At 37.4% G+C, this 18,285-nt stretch overlaps 2 protein-coding genes across 4 annotated transcripts in view; one reads left to right on the top strand and one right to left on the bottom strand.

Moving 5' to 3' along the window:
* LOC130803623 (uncharacterized) overlaps nt 1–13,226 on the bottom strand; it is a 14,642-nt gene extending 1,416 nt beyond the window's left edge. For 2 of the 3 annotated variants that reach the window (XM_057667811.1, XM_057667812.1), the window contains exons 1-5: nt 12,644–13,226; nt 11,757–11,809; nt 11,627–11,672; nt 686–763; nt 1–97 (exon numbers count right to left, since the gene is read on the bottom strand). The exon at nt 1–97 is cut by the window's left edge and continues 14 nt beyond it. In XM_057667811.1, the coding sequence (XP_057523794.1) occupies nt 1–97; nt 686–763; nt 11,627–11,672; nt 11,757–11,809; nt 12,644–13,090 (721 nt within the window). In that variant the 5' untranslated portion in view covers nt 13,091–13,226. Of the gene's footprint in view, nt 98–685; nt 764–8,218; nt 10,641–11,626; nt 11,673–11,756; nt 11,810–12,643 lie in introns of those variants that run through there. The other variant, XM_057667813.1, reaches the window with a different exon arrangement.
* A 498-nt stretch (nt 13,227–13,724) lies between these two features.
* LOC130804164 (uncharacterized) lies at nt 13,725–15,980 on the top strand. The gene is made up of 2 exons (XM_057668511.1): nt 13,725–15,186; nt 15,502–15,980. Exons 1-2 carry the CDS (start codon nt 14,649–14,651, stop codon nt 15,534–15,536), a joined length of 573 nt encoding a protein of 190 aa, XP_057524494.1. The 5' UTR covers nt 13,725–14,648; the 3' UTR covers nt 15,537–15,980.
* The last annotated feature ends 2,305 nt before the right edge of the window (nt 15,981–18,285 follow it).

The raw sequence follows: 18,285 nt of genomic DNA, 5'->3' as shown, positions 1-18,285 counted from the left end.
TGTCTTCATCACTTTCCTTTCTCTTGGGTGAGAAAGAATCAGGTAGAGATAAAGGTAGTGGTTTTGGAAGAGACCTAAAACCATCACCATATTGTGGCTGCATGTTTTAGCAGAGTTAAGAAAACAAGAGAAAAAGGAAAACAGAAGAGCTGTAAGCAAGAATGTAAAATGCAAATTAGTTCCAATGCTAATTTATTATAGAATCTGAGACATGAGTATCTGCCTAGAGCTGAGAGTCCATTAGCCAACAAAATAGGCAACTTATACCTTCAATAAAAGTTGTCATTTTTTTTTTTTTTTTAAATAAAAAATAAAAATAATAAAAAAAAACTTTCAAAATTTTGTTTTTTACTGGACTTAAAAAACAGAAAAACTAATTTTTTTTAGCTATAAGGCGAATGTGGATTCAGACTGAAAAATGTTCATGTTTGACCACTTTACAATGTCAATCAAATCAGCTACGCATGTCTGTACATATTGGATAACACATCCTCCAGCTATGTTTCCTAAGTGTCCTAGTATTCTTAAAAAAACCTCTCATTAGCTTATATATATTCTGGATTAATTAATGGTTTTGATCAAGCAAACAACTTATTTGAGCATTGAGGCACAGATATTAAAAGGTCAACAGATAAAATTTGCACGGCACTTGTTAAAAATAGCAGATATGAATAATGCTACATACTTGAATTTCTTCGAGATATCCATTCCTTAACCACGACCTACAGAGAGCATATAATGAAACCCCATCCGATATCCTCACCTACAAGATGAAACCAGAGATAAACATTACTCAAACAGTGTCTGGACAAATTTTTATTGGAACTTATTTAACTTATTTAGTAGAGAAAATGTGAAAGTGAAAGTGATGGGAGAAAACTTAGAATTGAACTGAAATAAGATTGGGAAAATAGGGAAAGTTGCCCTTGGTCTATAATTTTGATAAAATGCCAATACTTGACATGGTTACAACAAGTTACTAATCTAACCCCTAAGTTTGGTACCAAGGGGTATAACACAAATATTAAAGAGTAGTTTAGTTGATGGGACAATAAAACAAAAGAATTAAATGTATGTATGACATTAAAAGAGAGAATAAAAACGTGTTCATGAATCGAAAAAAATGGTAGGGACCATTTCCATGAAAAGATATACAGCAAACTAAGTTGGAGAGGCAAAAATAATATAAAACTAAATATAAAATACTCGGGGGGATAGAGGTAGTTTTGATTGCACAATAAGGATCCAACAAGACCAAGATTTTGAAACTAACAAGGTCACATATTGTTTCACGCTCAAGGAACCAGTAAAGTTTTAGTAGCAATTGACTGCCTGATCCTGGATGTGTCAAAGACACCTAGCTATGCAAGACAATCCAATGCGGATACATTATTACCCAAATACGACACCTTGTAATTAGGGCATTCGGTTATTTTATAGAGTTGGGTCAATTATTATTCGATTCGGTTGAGATTCTGGTCAATGGAACTTCAGGTTTGATTTGGAGTCTGTTTAGGTCAAAGTTGGTTACTATTTGAAATTGGCGGGTACTAACCGGTTAACAAGCTTGTCGGGTAGAATTCATATTTGTCTTAATTGAAGATCAAGTCGGTAAAATTCCCCTTTGGGCATGTATGTGTTATGGAGGGGGACGTACCAAGGGTCAAGAACGTATATCTAGAAGAGCAAGGAAGGATACGGGAGGGAATCTAAGCTAAATTTGTTAGAATCATTTCTGTTATACTGTCAGTAAGTTTGTTATGGATTGCTGAGCTGTATAGTTTGTTAGTATAGAGTATTCTAGAGGGGGGAAAGTTGGTCATAAAAGGATCAGCAGTATTATGGATGATATCATGCTTTTAGTAAGAAATTGTAGTGTTTTTACACAGGAATTAGTGAGCCACTCAAAGAGTTCAGGGAGTACACTGCTTCTAGATACATAATACAAGCATTCCTTGTCTCTATTTTTGCTCTGTCTCTTATCTTTCTGTCTACGTTTCTGCTATTCTTCTAAGTCTATTTCTATTTGTTACGTGCTTGTGATATTGCTGTAGAATCACAACAGTATGTCTTGTTCAAATGGGTTCCATATCAGTTTAATCATTTTGGTTGAGAATGAGCTTAGTTGGTAATTGATTTAGGATCGTAATAAAAACATTTTGTAGCTAAATTCATTTAATGTAGTAGAGTTAAGAATTGCTTTGATTCAATGTCGGATAGATCATTAATATTTTTTAAAAAGTAAAAAACATAACATATTAGAAGTACACATCTTTATTTATATAAGCACAATAAAAATTGCTAAAATGTGGGGTATAATAAAAAACGTTTTGGTTATATACAAGTTTATAAACACTAGTAAGGGGTTAAATGCTAGCATTGACCTTTCAGTTCAAGTCTTATTTGGGTTGTTATAGTATTACAACTTGTATGAGATGAAGTTATCAAATCACAATTATTAGCAAGTAAAATCAAGCTAGTTGAAGAATGAATTGTATTTTCACATTTTTTTTTAATTTCTCGTGTTGTTTTAACATCAAATTCAAGTTACATTTGATTGTATTTTAGTGGGTTAGTTTTACTCTAGGTCGGTTGATAGTTGAGTTGGTTATAATTTAGTGGTTGCAAATGTTAGTTTTGAGTTTTAAGTCGGTTGAACACGAGTTCAGTTAGATAAGTATCGAACAAAATTCGAGTTTGGATTACTATAGTCTGGATTCATTTCAATTCCAGTTATCCAAGCATTGGTTATGTTGGGATTAGATATTCTCAGATTACAAACAACCGAGTTGTGAATCGAAGTTCTGGTCGAGTTCATTTTGCGTAGCTGTACTTTAGGTATGATTTTACCAAACCCTTGGAGGAGGCATGTTTCCGTAAAACAACCTAAAAGTTGAGAATTAAAAAATATAATCAAGTTTGTCCCTATGATCACCACTGATAAACTCCAACCATATACCAGCTCTGCGAAAAAAGCTCAAACTTCCACATTCTAGCAAAGAATTATTAGCACTACTCTATTGAAGATTGTCGAGCTTGGGTCTATACCTAAAGCTATCTCAACTCGTTGTCCTTTTTTCGTTTAAATATGTCTTACATTACTAATTATGTTCCCTCTAATGAGCTATTCATCAGTACTTGCACATCTATGACAATTTGGATTAGGTGACTAGGGACTACTAGTAGAGTGATTATGCATGTATTAGTTGGTGACTACAAGAGCATAACAAGTAAACTTTTACTGCTTATGAATTTAAACAAACTAACCATGCCTTAAGCACATGGACTGCTCATGTAAAAAGGCAAGCTTAAACTAATTAAATGGTTAGAGCAAGACATACTGAACCATGTACACTTTACTCAGACCATGGTTCAAGTCCAAATGTTATTCAATCTGATCCAACTCAGAGTCAAAGGCATGACTCAGCTTATATGAAGCTGCACCAAGATTGTGTCTTCCGGACTCACAACCTTGCATACAATCAGCCCCTTCACTTGGAGACAGATTGCTTGACTCTTCAACACACTCACGATCACCAAAACAACCCAAGAAACCAATTCTTGGTTCTCAGGCCAACCTGTGGGTCTCTTTTCCGGCTTCACTCACCACTCAGGATGTTCCCACGCCTTTCCCCTTGAGTTCCACTCACTAGGTAGAAAGGTTGCACACTAGATTGTTCCACAATCTAGTATTCAGGAGTGTTCCACACTTTCTTTGTTTAGGTTGATTGAATTTATACACACAAACACACAAGGATGAAGGAAGAAGTAAATCTCAGCAATACACTTGGAATGAATGAAATGAAATCTGAATTAATCAATGTTCAATGCCAATACACGAGGCCTAGGGGTCTATTTATAGCTTTCTATACATCTAACGGCTAGTTACAACATGTGACTAGCACAAGCTATTTTAAAACAGAAAAAAAAAAAAAGAAATAAGCCTAAGTCTTCAAGAGGCTGTTCGTATTGATCAGCTGACTGGGGCACCTTGGGTTGCACTTTCAGAGCTCTGTGGTTATCACCAGGAGGGTCCTGGGCCCTTGATGGCTAGGTCCATGTGCAAGGATGCCATTTCCGGGTTGACTCATCTCAGGGCACGTATGATCAGACGTCAGGCAGAGGTGCAAGGTGGCCTGGTCACCAGGATGCTGCTGGTCAGTAGCATCAGTGTTCTGATGGCTGCTTGAGTATACTGAGTGATCTGCTAGGCCATTGTGTTCCTTTTGAGTTGGAGTGGCTTGGTTCTTGCTTGAATTCTTGTTCCCCTCATGCTCTTGGATTGGATGCTTCATATGAGTTGTGCTATGCCTTTGAGTAGGATCAGTAGGATCAATTTGAGTATCCTCTGTGCTTGGACCATGTTCTGAGTAGGGTGAACATGGTTCAACTCCTCCTTCTTGGGGAAGAATTGACCTCAATTCTTGATCCTCCTTGTACAGTTGTAATTCCCCTACGTTGAAGGTGTTTGTGACATTATACTCTGTTGATAATTCCACCTGGTACGCATTGTCACCAAACTTAGCAGTGATTGGGAAAGGGCCTGCTGCTCTTGGCATTAGCTTGTTCTTCCTCAGCTGTGGAAAACATGCTGAACCTTAAATGTACCCAAACCAAATCTCCAACTTTCAATGGTGTTCTGTCCTTGTGCTTCCATCAGCCTTCTGCTTGTATCTTTCATTTGCCTTGCTGATGTTCTCCTTGATCACTTTGTGCAGCTTCATCAAACCCTCAGCTTGCTCAACTGCATCTTTTTGCTTCCTGTCATGAAAATTAGCATGTATTAGGTATAGTGACAGTAGGGGATTCTCCCCATATACACATTGGAAAGGTGATTGTATTGTAGCATAGCTAGGACTTCTATTGTAAGCAAACTCTACTTGACACAACTTAAGATCCCAATCCCTAAGGTGTTTGCTTACTAGTGTCCTCAAGATGGATCCTAAAGTCTTGTTTGTAACTTCAGTTTGGCCATCTGTTTGTGAATGATGGGCTATACTGAATAACAAGGTAGTGCCTAGCAGTCTCCATAGGGTTCTCCAAAAATGACCGAGAAACTTGCTATCTCTGTCTTACACAGTGATTTTTGGTACCCCATGCAATCTCACAATCTCTGCAAAATACAATCTAGCTATGTGCTTAGCATCATCAACCTTTATACAAGCAATGAAATGGGCCATCTTGGAAAACCTATCAACTACTACCATGATAGAGTCTTTCCCCCTTTGTGTCCAAGGTAAAGCCATAACAAAATCCATGCTTAAATGTTCCTAAGGTATACTAGCCACAGGCAATGGTATATATTCACCTTTATGAAAAGTAATTTTAGCCTTTTTGCATGCTTCACATCTCAATATGTATTTCCCTACAGTTCCAAGCATTTTCAGCTAATAAAAATGTTCACCTAACATGCTTCAAAAGGTTTACAAAAATCAGGCAAGTTCAGAACAGGGGCCCTGCACATGATGTCTTTGATTAACTCAAAGGCTTTTTGGGCTTCTAAGGTCCAACTAAAGGTGTCTTTCTTTGCACACTCAGTGATGGGGCCATGATAGCACTAAAATTCTTAATAAACCTCCTATAAAAGAATGCAAGACCATGGAAGGACCTAACCTGTGTAACAGAGGTAGGTGTAGGCCAACTTTTAATAGCTTCTACCTTAGATGGATTTACTTTCACTCCATCCTTGTCTATGATAAACCCAAAGAATCCTACTTCTTGCATAAGGAAACTACATTTCTCTAATTTTCCATACAGCTTTTGTTTTCTCAAAACCTCAAACAATTGCATAAGATGATCTAAGTGCTCTGTTAATGCCCTGCTGTAAATCAGAATATCATCAAGGTAAACCACTATGAACTTGCCTAAAAAAGGTCTTAACACTTCATTCATCAACCTCATAAATGTACTAGGTGCTCCTGTCAACCCAAATGGCATGACTAACCACTCATATAACCCATATTTAGTCTTAAAGGCAGTCTTCCACTCATCCCCTTCCTTCATCCTTATTTGATGGTAACCATTCCTCAAATCTACTTTGCTAAACCAATGTGCACCTGACAGTTCATCAAGCATATCATCAATCCTTGGGATAGGAAATCTGTACTTGATAGTGATATTGTTGACACTCCTACTGTCTATATACATCCTTCAGGTTCCATCTTTCATAGGCACAAGGAGATTAGGTACAGTACAAGGAGATTAGGTACAGCACAAGGGCTAAGGCTTTTCTCTCACATACCCTCTCTGCAATAGTTCTTCTACCTGCCTCTGTAACTCCTTGTTCTCTGTGGGGTTGGTCCTATATGCAGGTTTGTTAGGTAGGGCTGCTCCAGGTATGAGGTCTATTTGGTGCTCTATCCCTCTAATAGGTGGCAAACCTTTAGGAAGATCCTCAAGAAACACATCAACATACTGCTGCAACAAGGGCTTAACCTCAGATGGTATCTGTGTGGTCTGATCTACTTCCTTAGTGAACAACACATAGATCACATTTTTGCTCTTAAGCTCTCTTTCACACACCTTCCTGCTCATCAAGTGAACTGGTTTCCTAACAGGGGGTGATATAGCTTTATGAGGTGGCAAAAGAATCAGGTCTTCCAACTTCCCCTCATGTTTGATTGTGTATGTGTTAGTGAACCCATTGTGTATACTCTTCCTATCATACTGCCAAGGTCTCCCCAACAGCACGTGACAGGCACTCATTTCCAAGACATCACATAACACCTTATCTTTGTATGATCCTATGACAAATCCCACAAGACATTGCTTAGTCACAGAACCACTAGCATTGTTATCAAGCCACTTAAGTTTGTAAGGGTGTGGGTCAAGTCTGGTCTTTAGGTTCAAATCAGTAACCAAGTCTAGGCTTACACAATTAGACTCACTACCACCATCAATTATCAAGTCACACACCTTATCTCCTATCCTGCACTTAGTCTGAAATATATTTTCCCTTTGATTGCTCTCTTTCTCTTCACATGTAGTGTGCAGACTCCTCCTTATTATCAAATTATAATGGTCATCCTCAGGCATAAGGATTCTTGCCCTAATGCTAGAGTGTTCACTGCCCAAGAATGGAAGGAGATTAGGGAAGATACTAAGCCTAAGATGATGCTGGTAGCTAGGAATGGCAGAATAAAGGAAGATTGGCCTCCTGTACCTAAGGATGAACCTGAGGGATCATATAGAATGAATGAGTCAGGGAGATTGGTCAGATATGAGCATACCACTGATGAGGATAAGTCAAAAGAGGAAAGAGAGAGAGTTATGCCTGAGGATAACCATTATAATCTAATAATAAGGAGTATGCACACTACATGTGAAGAGAAGGAGAGCAATCAAAGGGAAAATATATTTCAGACTAAGTGCAAAATAGGAGATAAGGTGTGTGACTTGATAATTGATGGTGGTAGTGAGTCTAATTGTGTAAGCCTAGACTTGGTTACTGATTTGAACCTAAAGACCAGACTTGACCCACACCCTTACAAACTTAAGTGGCTTGATAACAATGCTAGTGGTTCTGTGACTAAGCAATGTCTTGTGGGATTTGTCATAGGATCATACAAAGATAAGGTGTTATGTGATGTCTTGGAAATGAGTGCCTGTCACGTGCTGTTGGGGAGACCTTGGCAGTATGATAGGAAGAGTATACACAATGGGTTCACTAACACATACACAATCAGACATGAGGGGAAGTTGGAAGACCTGATTCTTTTGCCACCTCATAAAGCTATATCACCCCCTGTTAGGAAGCCAGTTCATTTGATGAGCAGGAAGGTGTGTGAAAGAGAGCTTAAGAGCAAAAATGTGATCTATGTGTTGTTCACTAAGGAAGTAGATCAAGCAATAGACATACCACCTGAGGTTAAACCCTTACTACAGCAGTATGCTGATGTGTTTCTTGAGGATCTTGCTAAAGGTTTGCCACCTATTAGAGGGATAGAGCACCAAATAGACCTCATACCTGGAGCAGCCCTACCTAACAAACCAGCATATAGGACCAACCCTACAGAGAACAAGGAGTTACAGAGGCAGGTAGAAGAACTATTGCAGAGAGGGTATGTGAGGGAAAGCCTTAGCCCTTGTGCTGTACCTAATCTCCTTGTGCCTAAGAAAGATGGAACCTTGAGGATGTGTATAGATAGTAGGAGTGTTAACAATATCACTATCAAGTACAGATTTCACATCCCAAGGATTGATGATATGCTTGATGAACTGTCAGGTGCACATTGGTTTAGCAAAGTAGATTTGAGGAATGGTTACCATCAAATAAGGATGAAGGAAGGATGAGTGGAAGACTGCCTTTAAGACTAAATATGGGTTATATGAGTGGTTAGTCATGCCATTTGGGTTGACAGGAGCATCTAGTACATTTATGAGGTTGATGAATGAAGTGTTAAGACCTTTTTTAGGCAAGTTCATAGTGGTTTACCTTGATGATATTCTGATTTACAGCAAAGCTTTGACAGAACACCTTGACCACCTACAGCAGCTCTTCGAAACCCTAAGAAAACAGAAGCTATATGGAAAATTAGAAAAGTGTAGCTTCCTCATGCAGGAAGTAGGATTTCTAGGGTTTATCATAGGCAAGGATGGAGTGAAAGTGGATCCAACCAAAGTAGAAGCTATTAAGAGTTGGCCTACACCCACCACTGTTACACAGGTTAGATCCTTCCATGGTCTTGCATCTTTTTATAGGAGATTCATAAAAAACTTTAGTGCTATCATGGCCCCCATCACAGAGTGCACAAAGAAAGGCACCTTTAGTTGGACCTTAGAAGCTCAACAAGCCTTTGAGTTACTCAAAGACATCATGTGCAGGGCCCCTGTTCTGAAGTTGCCTGATTTTTCTAAACCTTTTGAAGTTGAATGTGATGCATGTGGGACTAGGATAGGTGTTGTCTTGATTCAGAAAGGGAGACCAGTAGCCTTTTTTAGTGAGAAATTAAACAAATCTAGGCTCAATTACTCTACATATGACAAGGAGTTTTATGCTATGATTAGGGCTTTAGAGAATTGGTCTCACTATTTCAAAATGTAGCCCTTCATATTGTACACTGATCATGAGTCTCTAAAAAATATTCATGGACAGAATAAGCTCAGTCTTAGGCATGCTAGATGGGTTGAATTCTTACAAGCATTTAATTTTTCAGCTAAATACAAAACAGGTAAAACTAATGTGCTAGCTGATGCATTAAGTAGGAGACATAACCTATTAGCCATACTTGAGACCAGGATGATTGGATTTGAAATGATTAAAGAATAATATGTAGGTGATCCTGACTTCAATGACCTGTACACAGCCTGTTTAGAGGAACCTCAAAGCACATTTCACATACAACAGGGGTTCTTGTTTAAGGGCAACAGACTATGCATACCTAAGACCTCCCTTAGGCATCTGTTAGTTAAGGAAGTGCATGAGGGCAGTTTGGGAGGGCAGTTTGGCATTCAAAAGACTCTAGACATGTTAGGTGAACATTTTTATTGGCCCAAAATGCTGGAGACTGCAGGGAAATACATATTAAGATGTGAAGCATGCATAAAGGAAAAAATCACTTTTCATAAAGGTGAATATATACCATTACCTGTGGCTAGTAAACCTTGGGAACATTTAAGCATGGATTTTGTCATGGCCCTACCTAAGACACAAAGGGGGAAAGATTCTATCATGGTAGTAGTTGATAGATTTTCCAAGATGGCACATTTCATTGCTTGAACTAAGGTTGATGATGCTGAACACATAGCTAGATTATACTTTGCAGAGATTGTAAGATTGCATGGGGTACCAAAAACTATTGTGTCTGACAGAGATAGCAAGTTTCTCAATCATTTTTAGAGAACCCTATGGAGACTGCTAGGCACCACCTTGTTATTCAGTACAGCCCATCACCCACAAACAAGACATTAGGATCCATCTTAAGGACACTAGTAAGCAAGAACCTTAGGGATTGAGATCTTAAGTTGTGTCAAGCAAAGTTTGCTCACAAGAGAAGTCCTAGCTATGCCACTAAACACTCACCTTTTCAAAGTGTATATGGGGAGAATCCCCTACTGCCAATAAACCTAACACATGTTAATCTTAATGACAGGAAACAAAGGGATACAGTTGAGCAAGCTGAGGATTTGATGAAGCTGCACAAAGTTTGATGATAATGCCAAGTTTGATGATAATGCATACCATGTGGAACTTCCAGCAGAGTATAATATCACAAACACCTTCAACATAGGAAACTTACAGCTGTACAAGGAGGATCAAGAATTGAGGTCAATTCTTCCCCAAGGAGGAGTTGAACCATGTACACCTTACTCAGACCATGGTTCAAGTCCAAATGTTATTCAATCTGATCCAACTAAGAGTCAAAGGCATGACTCAGCTTATATGAAGCCTCCAATCCAAGAGCATGAGAACAAAAATAAGACAAGCAAAGACCAAGCTCCAGCCCAGAAGGAACACGAGAACCCAGCAAATCACTCGAACAGCCTTCAGAACACCAAAGATAATGATCGACAACATTCTGACGACCAGGCCACCTTGCACCCTTGCCTGAAGCCTGATCATACGTGTCTAGAGATGACATCTTTGCACACGGACCTAGCCATAAAGGTCCCAGGACTCTCCTGATGATACTCACAGATCCCTGAAAACACAGCTCAAGGTGCCCCAGTCAGCTGACTGATACGAACAGCCTTCTGTGACTTAGGCTTTTTTTTTTTTTTGTTTTAAAATAGAATGTTGCTAGGCACGTGATGTAACTAGCCGTTAGAGTGTAGAAAGCTATAAATAGAACTCTAGGCCTTGTGTAGATTCATTCATCATTGATTAATTCAGATTTCATTCTTAAAATCCAAGTGCAAGTGCTGAGATTCCTCCTTTCCTTTTTCCTTGTGTGATTGCGTGTGTATCTTCAATCAGCCAAAACAAAGAGAGTGTGGAACATTTTTGAATTCTAGATTGTGGAACAGTTTAGAGTGCAACCTTTCTATCCAGTGAGTGGAACTCAGGGGAGAGGCGTGGGAACCGTCCTAAGTGGTGAGTGAAGCCAGAAGACGGAGCCCCACAGGCTGGCCTGAAACCAAGAATTGGTTTCTTGGGTTGTTTGGTGTACGAAGTGTGTGTTTAAGAGTCAAGCAATCTGTCTCTACTTGAGAGGGCTGATTGTGTGCAAGATTGAGAGTCCGGAGGACCCTATCTTGGTGCACATACAGTCTATCCTAGATCATCACATAAAAAGCATGGAATTTTTCTAAAAGCATCAAAAGTATTACTTAGTGCACCCAAGTCACACAAAAAGGTTCCCCTAAAGCACAAGACAAGCTACACATAGAAGAGCATGAGACCGTGTAGAGATGTTCAAAAACAAATTTTTGCACCTTCATTTCTAGTTTTGAAACAAAGATATGCGCACATTCATTGACACATTCAAGAAGAACTATTCCTCTCATCGCCCGAGAAAAAAATTCAATTTTTGTATGTCCTAAAAGATTGTCAATCATCACTAATATTTGTTAATGTGCACATCAAGGATGCAAGAAAAAAGCATTCATCTCCTCAAAACATTTCCAATATATTAGAATCTTTTGAAAATTAAACCATTATGTCATGCACATTATTCATCAACCTTACCTTTCGATCTCTAATAGTGATTAGTTTATCATCTGCATTTTTGTCCCTGCACAAGTCAAACATGAATCACAACTACAAGAAAACAGGAATTTTCATAGGAAAAAAAAGTAGGCCTAAAGAGGATCTTTACTTTAGATCTTTAGGGGCATTTAAGTCAGGAGTAGCACAGGGAGATGAACCAACCTGGATAAAGAGAGTCCATAAGAACAAAATATGATTTTGGAAAAAAAAAATAAATACAGCTGCATACCACAACAAACATTTCAAAAGAAAAATAAACAACCAAGTAACCACCTCTTGGCTGGTGAGGAACATAAAGCAGTCATTCCAATCTGCGAAAACATTTTGGCAGTTTGGTGCACAAAACGTCCTACAAATCAAGAATCCAAGAAAGGGTCCCACCATAGCACAACACGAAAACATAAGACGAGAAATAAAGTATAATGAGCTCCAAAATAGATACTTCTTCTGTCCCTCAATGTTTTCCACAAAAAATCAAGGGTCTTGGAAGTGAGACAATCAGTAAGAATGTGTACCAAAATGGTCAGACTAGTTAAGCTCCTCCACTCAAATTATTCTTTTTTGAGCAGAATGTTGCACAAATATACAGTACTTGATTCAGCTTGTATCAAGATAAACCACCTGAGAGTATTCAGGAGTAATTAAATAAAAAATAACAAACAAATATGAAAGCTTCTCCTTTTAAAAACCTGCACTGCAGTAAACTAATGGAATTTTTCCTTTCATATGTTCTACGCAACAAATAAAAACTGTAAGAAGCAAACACCAAATTTACTATAAAAAAATACAATTGAATTTTCTTTAAACAAAAATTACAATCTGGACAACTGAATCCAACCAAATAAAGCAATTATACACATAACACACAAACCATATAAAAAGTAACACTTTACAACAACAAGAACTAAAGAAATATACAGCAAATCACATGGAACAAAATTAAAAACCCAGAAAATACAGAATAAAAAAACAAAAAAGAAAAAAGAAAAGGCAAACCTTAGAAGAAGTGTTATTATTGAAGGGAACGCCTGTAGCAGTAGCAGTAGCAGCAGCAGAGATAGATGCAAGTGACATATGAGTATGAGACAGGGAAGGATGCAAAAATGCAGAATTAGCAGCAAGTGAAGTATGCATTGGGGGGCAAGAACCAAAATTAGCCCCCTGATGGGGCAATTGAGGAGGAAACCCTTTTTGGGTCGGAAGCAATCCACGCCCGGAAGACGCTAGCGGGTACCGAATCGGATCAGAAACTTTACCCACTTGGGTTTGAATTGGAAATACTCCAGGTTGCTGCTTGATGGTATTGGTGTGTTGGTAAGGGTGAAAGTGTGGTGGTCTATTATGGTGGGAAATCGGAAGTTGTTGGGAGGAAATTGGGTGTAATTGCTGCTGGGTGTTTGCCATGGATCGAGCAGAAGAGTTAGGGTTAGGGTTAGACGCCATTACCAATTCACAGCCGATCAATAAAAAAGGGATGAATCTCGTTGTTGGCCTGTTTCAAAACTATTCTCAGGTTCCCGCTGCTTTAAAAAGTTGGGACCTGAGACTCAGACGAAAATGTGTCGCAATAGAGGCGGATTAAGGCTTCAAACGCTTCGGGTACCAATATAATTATTCTTACCAATTTACTTGCAACGTTTGCTTTTTCACGCAGTTTAGTACATTGATTCAATCCTTACTATCTTTAACTATATAATAAAAAATTATAAAAATTTAATATTAATAATCTTTGTAATGAGATGAATCAAACAAAATTTAAAAGTGATTAATGAATAGTGTCATTTTGCCTAATGTACTAATATAAGTATGAAAGTAATCTTATAAAAATTTGATCTTTATTTTATTAAATTTCAGTTTGAATTTTCTTGTTTTTATTTTCTCACTTAATTAACATTGTATTAATAAATTTAATTATAAATCAAAATCAAAAAAAAAAAAAAAAGTAAATGAAGGGAGAAAGAAATGGGGTAAATCAAGTTTTGATTTTTAACTCATGTTCATCATCGATACATGGAATTGTCATCATATTTTTAGATAATAAGTGTATAATTGCCTTTGAAAGAGATAACCCATAAAGAAATAAATTTTTAAAATTTTATTGCTTTTCTTTACAAATTTTTAAGCAAACATTGTCAAATAATCTTGATCATCCTCCTACTAGTAAATCATAATAATTAATATTTCCTACAGTTTCTTATCCAGCCCACTAGTTTGTTATGGGGTTTGTTGTTTTACTTTGCAATGTCATTTTTCTCTTTCTTGGATTCTAGTCTCTTCTTTTCCTTTCACCAATTGTATATATATAGTGTACTGTTCTTTCTCAGTGGTTATGCAATCCTTCTTGTGTGTAAATTGCTTCTGCATTTCTATGCTTTCTCTGAACCCATTTTTTCTGTTTGGATCGTTCAGCTTTCTTCTTATTTTTATTCATTCAATGGCGAATGAAGCTACTAACCGAACCCAAAACCCCTCTAGTCACTATTATCTACATCCTCCTAACCATGCCAGTGCTAAGCTTGTCTCCAACCTCTTCGATTGATCAGGCTGTGCTGATTGGAAACGAAGAATGATCATTGGTTTAACAGCCAAAAACAAAACGTGCTTCGTTGATGGTTCCTTGGACAAACCTGCTGCTAATTCTAATGAAGTCAAGGCATGGGAACACTGTAATGACATGGTGATTGGCTGGATCATCGCTTCGTTAGAAAGATCGATTGCAAGAAGTGTTATGTACTATGTCACAGAAAAAGATGTGGAAAGATCTTGAAGATCGTTATGGACAAACTTTTGCTGCACAGGTTTATTCCTTTCATACTGAACTGTTTGATATTGTTCAAGAACCTAATATGACCATATCGGTGTATTTCACCAAAATTAAATCTATTTGGGATCAACATAATGTTCTTGATCCTCTACCTGTGTGTTCTTTTTATGGTCGTGCTTGTAATCTTACTAAAAGAATGCTGAAATAACAACAAAGTCAAAGGGTTATTCGTTTTTAATGAAGGTTTGTGACTCTTTCAATCAAGTATGTAGTAATGTTTTGATGATGGAGGAATTTCCTAATGCTTCTTTGGCATATAGGCTCTTGTTACAGGAAGAGAGACATCACACCATAAGTAAACTCACCACTAGTATTGTTGAACCAGTTGCTTTTTCAGTTGACAGAAACTCTCATGAAAGGTTGTATAATCACACTAATACTAGCTATGGTCAGAAACACTACAAAGGCTCTCATGTCACTGGCAATAAGAGGTCTAACAACACATACTATTGTGATCATTGTCACATGACTGGCCATACCATAGACCGCTGCTACAAGCTTCATGGTTATCTCAACAAACACAAGTATCATAATACCAAAAGAATTGCTGCATTTGCTAATGATACTGGTTCTATGGAGAAAGAAGATATAAAGCATACTGGTCTTACTGTTGATCAGTTTACTCACCTTTGTGCTTTACTTGGTAAAAAAGAACCACCTCAAGATACCACTCTTCTAGAATCCCTTGACATTCCAAGCACCGCCAATATAGCAGGTACTTTCTTTCTTTCCTCTTTTTTTCAGCTAAGACACATGGATTATCGACAGTGGTGCTTCCGAACACATGTGCAATTCATTGCATCACTTTCTTAATAGACGGCCTCTTTTTGAAAAGCATCGTGAGATCACTATACCTGATACCACTAAAGTCACTGTTGACAAAATTGGAGAAGTGCAACCTATTCCTGATCTTCTTCTTACAAACGTTCTATTTGTTCCCCAGTTTCGTTTTAACTTGATTTCAATCCACAAATTGTGCATACTTAATGGTGTTGGGGTTTCTTTTACTAACTAGCATTGTTTCCTACAGGGCTCTTCAATGACAAGATCCATGCCTCTTGGTAATCTCACTGGTGGTCTTTATATTCTTGAAAGAAATACATAAGGCAGCCGTTCAGACACTCCACACGTCAGTACTAATAAGACTTATTCAGCATCTACTTTCACTCCTAAGTCTACTCTTGAAGAAGCTAAACTATGGCACATTAGAATAGGACATATCCCTTTTACTCACATGAAATTAATTTGTCCTCGTCTTGATGTAGCTACTTTATAAAAGGAAGTATTCTATACTATTTGCCCACAAGCTAGGAAAACTAGGCTCTCTTTTTCTCCTAGCTTTATTAAAACCAAGGCACCTTTTGACATGTTACATGTAGATGTTTGGGGCAACTACATATTATAATTGTACTTACTTTCTCACTATTGTTGATGATTTCACATGTTGTACTTGGGTATACCTATTGCAGTACAAAAGTCACTATTAATTTTGGGAATTATTATTTATCGCCACCTTTTTCATTTTATCGTCATTCCCTCTAATGAAATTACCATATTACCCCTGAACTTAAAAAAATTTCAAAAATGCCACTTAACTTAAAAAATGTTTAAGAAATGTAAATGGCACTTAATAACATTGTTATTGCTTAATAACATTATTATCGGAAGTATATATATATTGAATTTTCAGAGGTGTTATTGTAGTATATTCGAATTCAAACACGGTATCTTCTCTCTAAAAACTCTCTAAAAACACTACGTAAAGTTAAACAAGCTACAACTCTACATCGAACATCAATGGCATACCAAGACGAGCATGATAACGATTTGGTAAGTAATTAACTGGTTTGATTTTTGGAAGAAAAAAAAATTGAACGCAGTCGCACAAACCAGTCGCACAAAACGTGCGACTGGACCTAGGCTGAGTTGCACGTTTTGTGCGACTGGTTTGTGCGACTGCTTTCCAAATTTTTATTTTTTTTATTTTTTTGGTTTTTTCAAATTCGAAAATTAAAAAAAAAAGTTAATTGCAGTCGCACAAAACTTGCGACTGTGCCTAGGCTGAATCGCACGTTTTGTGCGACTCAGCCTAGGCACAGTCGCACGTCCTGTGCGACTGCAATTAATTTTTTTTTTTATTTTTTATTTTTTTTGTTTTTAAACATCGAATTATAAAATTTATTTTGTTTAATTAAATTATTTTATTTTAATGTATAGTTGTGCTATAATAAGGGTATTTTATTTTAATTATTTTATAGAAAAATTAATTATTCTGATTTTTTATAATTATTTTTAAAGTTATTATTATTTTGATATATTATGATAATGTTATTATAATTATTATTTGCAGGACTTTGAAAATTTAGGAGATAATGTAGATTATTCTGATAGATTTGTTACCGATAGAGAATTTGATTCTGTAGATGATTTACATGCTTGGGCTAATGAGATAGCAATAACAATTGGTTTTCAATTTACACGTGCTTCATATATATAAAAAAAAAAAGAAGGGCGTTCTAGAGTGAGTCTGTACTTAAGATGTCACTGCTATGATAAAAGAAGTGTTGATTTGCATAACTTAGACAATGCTGTCCGACCTGGTTCCAAAAGTAGGGGTTGTGGGTGTAAATTTATGATTTTAGGAACTAGTCGTAACCCAGAGGAAAGACCTTGGACGGTTAGAGTGTTTCCTGGTGAAAAAGGAATACATAACCACTCGTTCTTCATGTACAGAGATGGTCAAATAAGAGTAAATAGGATGACTGTGGATATCAGGCAGCACATACGAGATCTAAGTGCAACTGGCATGCAACCAGCATTTATAATGTCTTCAATTAGAAGAAATTATCCTCGTTTTTATGCTAGTATGAATCAAATTTACAATGTGAGACAGTCAATCAGGAGAGAAGAGATGGATGGTAGGACTCCTCTCAACATTGTCTGTATATGGCCACGGAGCATAATTATGTAGTTTGGACGGACTTGGATAGTGAGGGTTAGTTGACTAGATTATTGATTGCGAATCCAACATCTATCCAGATGCTACGTTCGTGGCCCCATGTTGTGTTGATAGACACAACGTACAAAACGAATAAGCAAAAGTGGCCCCTTTGCGAAATCATTGGAATGTCGCCAATGAATCATAATTTCTTGGTTGCATTCTGTTTGATGCGAGATGAGGCGGCTGTGTCTTATTCTTGGGTTTTGGAGAGGTTGAGGGATATTTACGGGAGAGTCCAGACGCCCGATGTAATCGTAACGGATCGGGATGAGGGTTTGTCTGTAGCTATTCATGTTCTCTTTCCAGGTAAACAAGTTTTAATTATTAATTATCGTCGATCTATATATTATATATATCTGAATTAATTTTATATTTATGTTTAATGCAGATGTACGACATCTATTATGCGTATGGCATATTGACAATGTCGTGGAGAACATGGTGGATAAATTGTGTGGCGGCAAGAAAAATCAACAGGGGCAGTTATTCAGGCAAACAAAATGGAACCCCTTGGTTAACAGTATGACGATCGCCGATTTTGAAAACAGATGGGAAGGGATTGCGTCCACTTGGTCAACTAGGAACCGGAGGGTCGTGCGATATTTGGCAGGAACATGGATTCCTCACAAAGAGAAATTTGTGCGTGCGTGGACGAATGATTGTTTGCACTTGGGTAACCAGACTACCAGTAGAGTTGAAAGCCAACACTCTTTCTTCAAGTACTATTTGGGTAGCGGTAATAGCTCATTCGATACGCTCATTAAAAGGTCACACGCACAAATAACGAATCAACAATCGAAAATAAGACAAGCT

Source organism: Amaranthus tricolor, chromosome 17 (assembly GCF_026212465.1).
Source record: "Amaranthus tricolor cultivar Red isolate AtriRed21 chromosome 17, ASM2621246v1, whole genome shotgun sequence".
Taxonomy (NCBI): Eukaryota; Viridiplantae; Streptophyta; class Magnoliopsida; order Caryophyllales; family Amaranthaceae; genus Amaranthus; species Amaranthus tricolor.
The sequence above is the reverse complement of the archived record's forward strand: the minus strand, read 5'-3'. Positions and strand labels throughout refer to the sequence as shown.

Coding starts and splice junctions, on each gene's coding strand:
- LOC130804164 (XM_057668511.1), top strand. CDS start 14,649: ATGAAGGTTTGTGACTCTTTCAATCAAGTATGTAGTAATGTTTTGATG. Junction 15,187..15,501: donor AAGCACCGCCAATATAGCAG/GTACTTTCTTTC, acceptor TGTTTCCTACAG/GGCTCTTCAATGACAAGATC.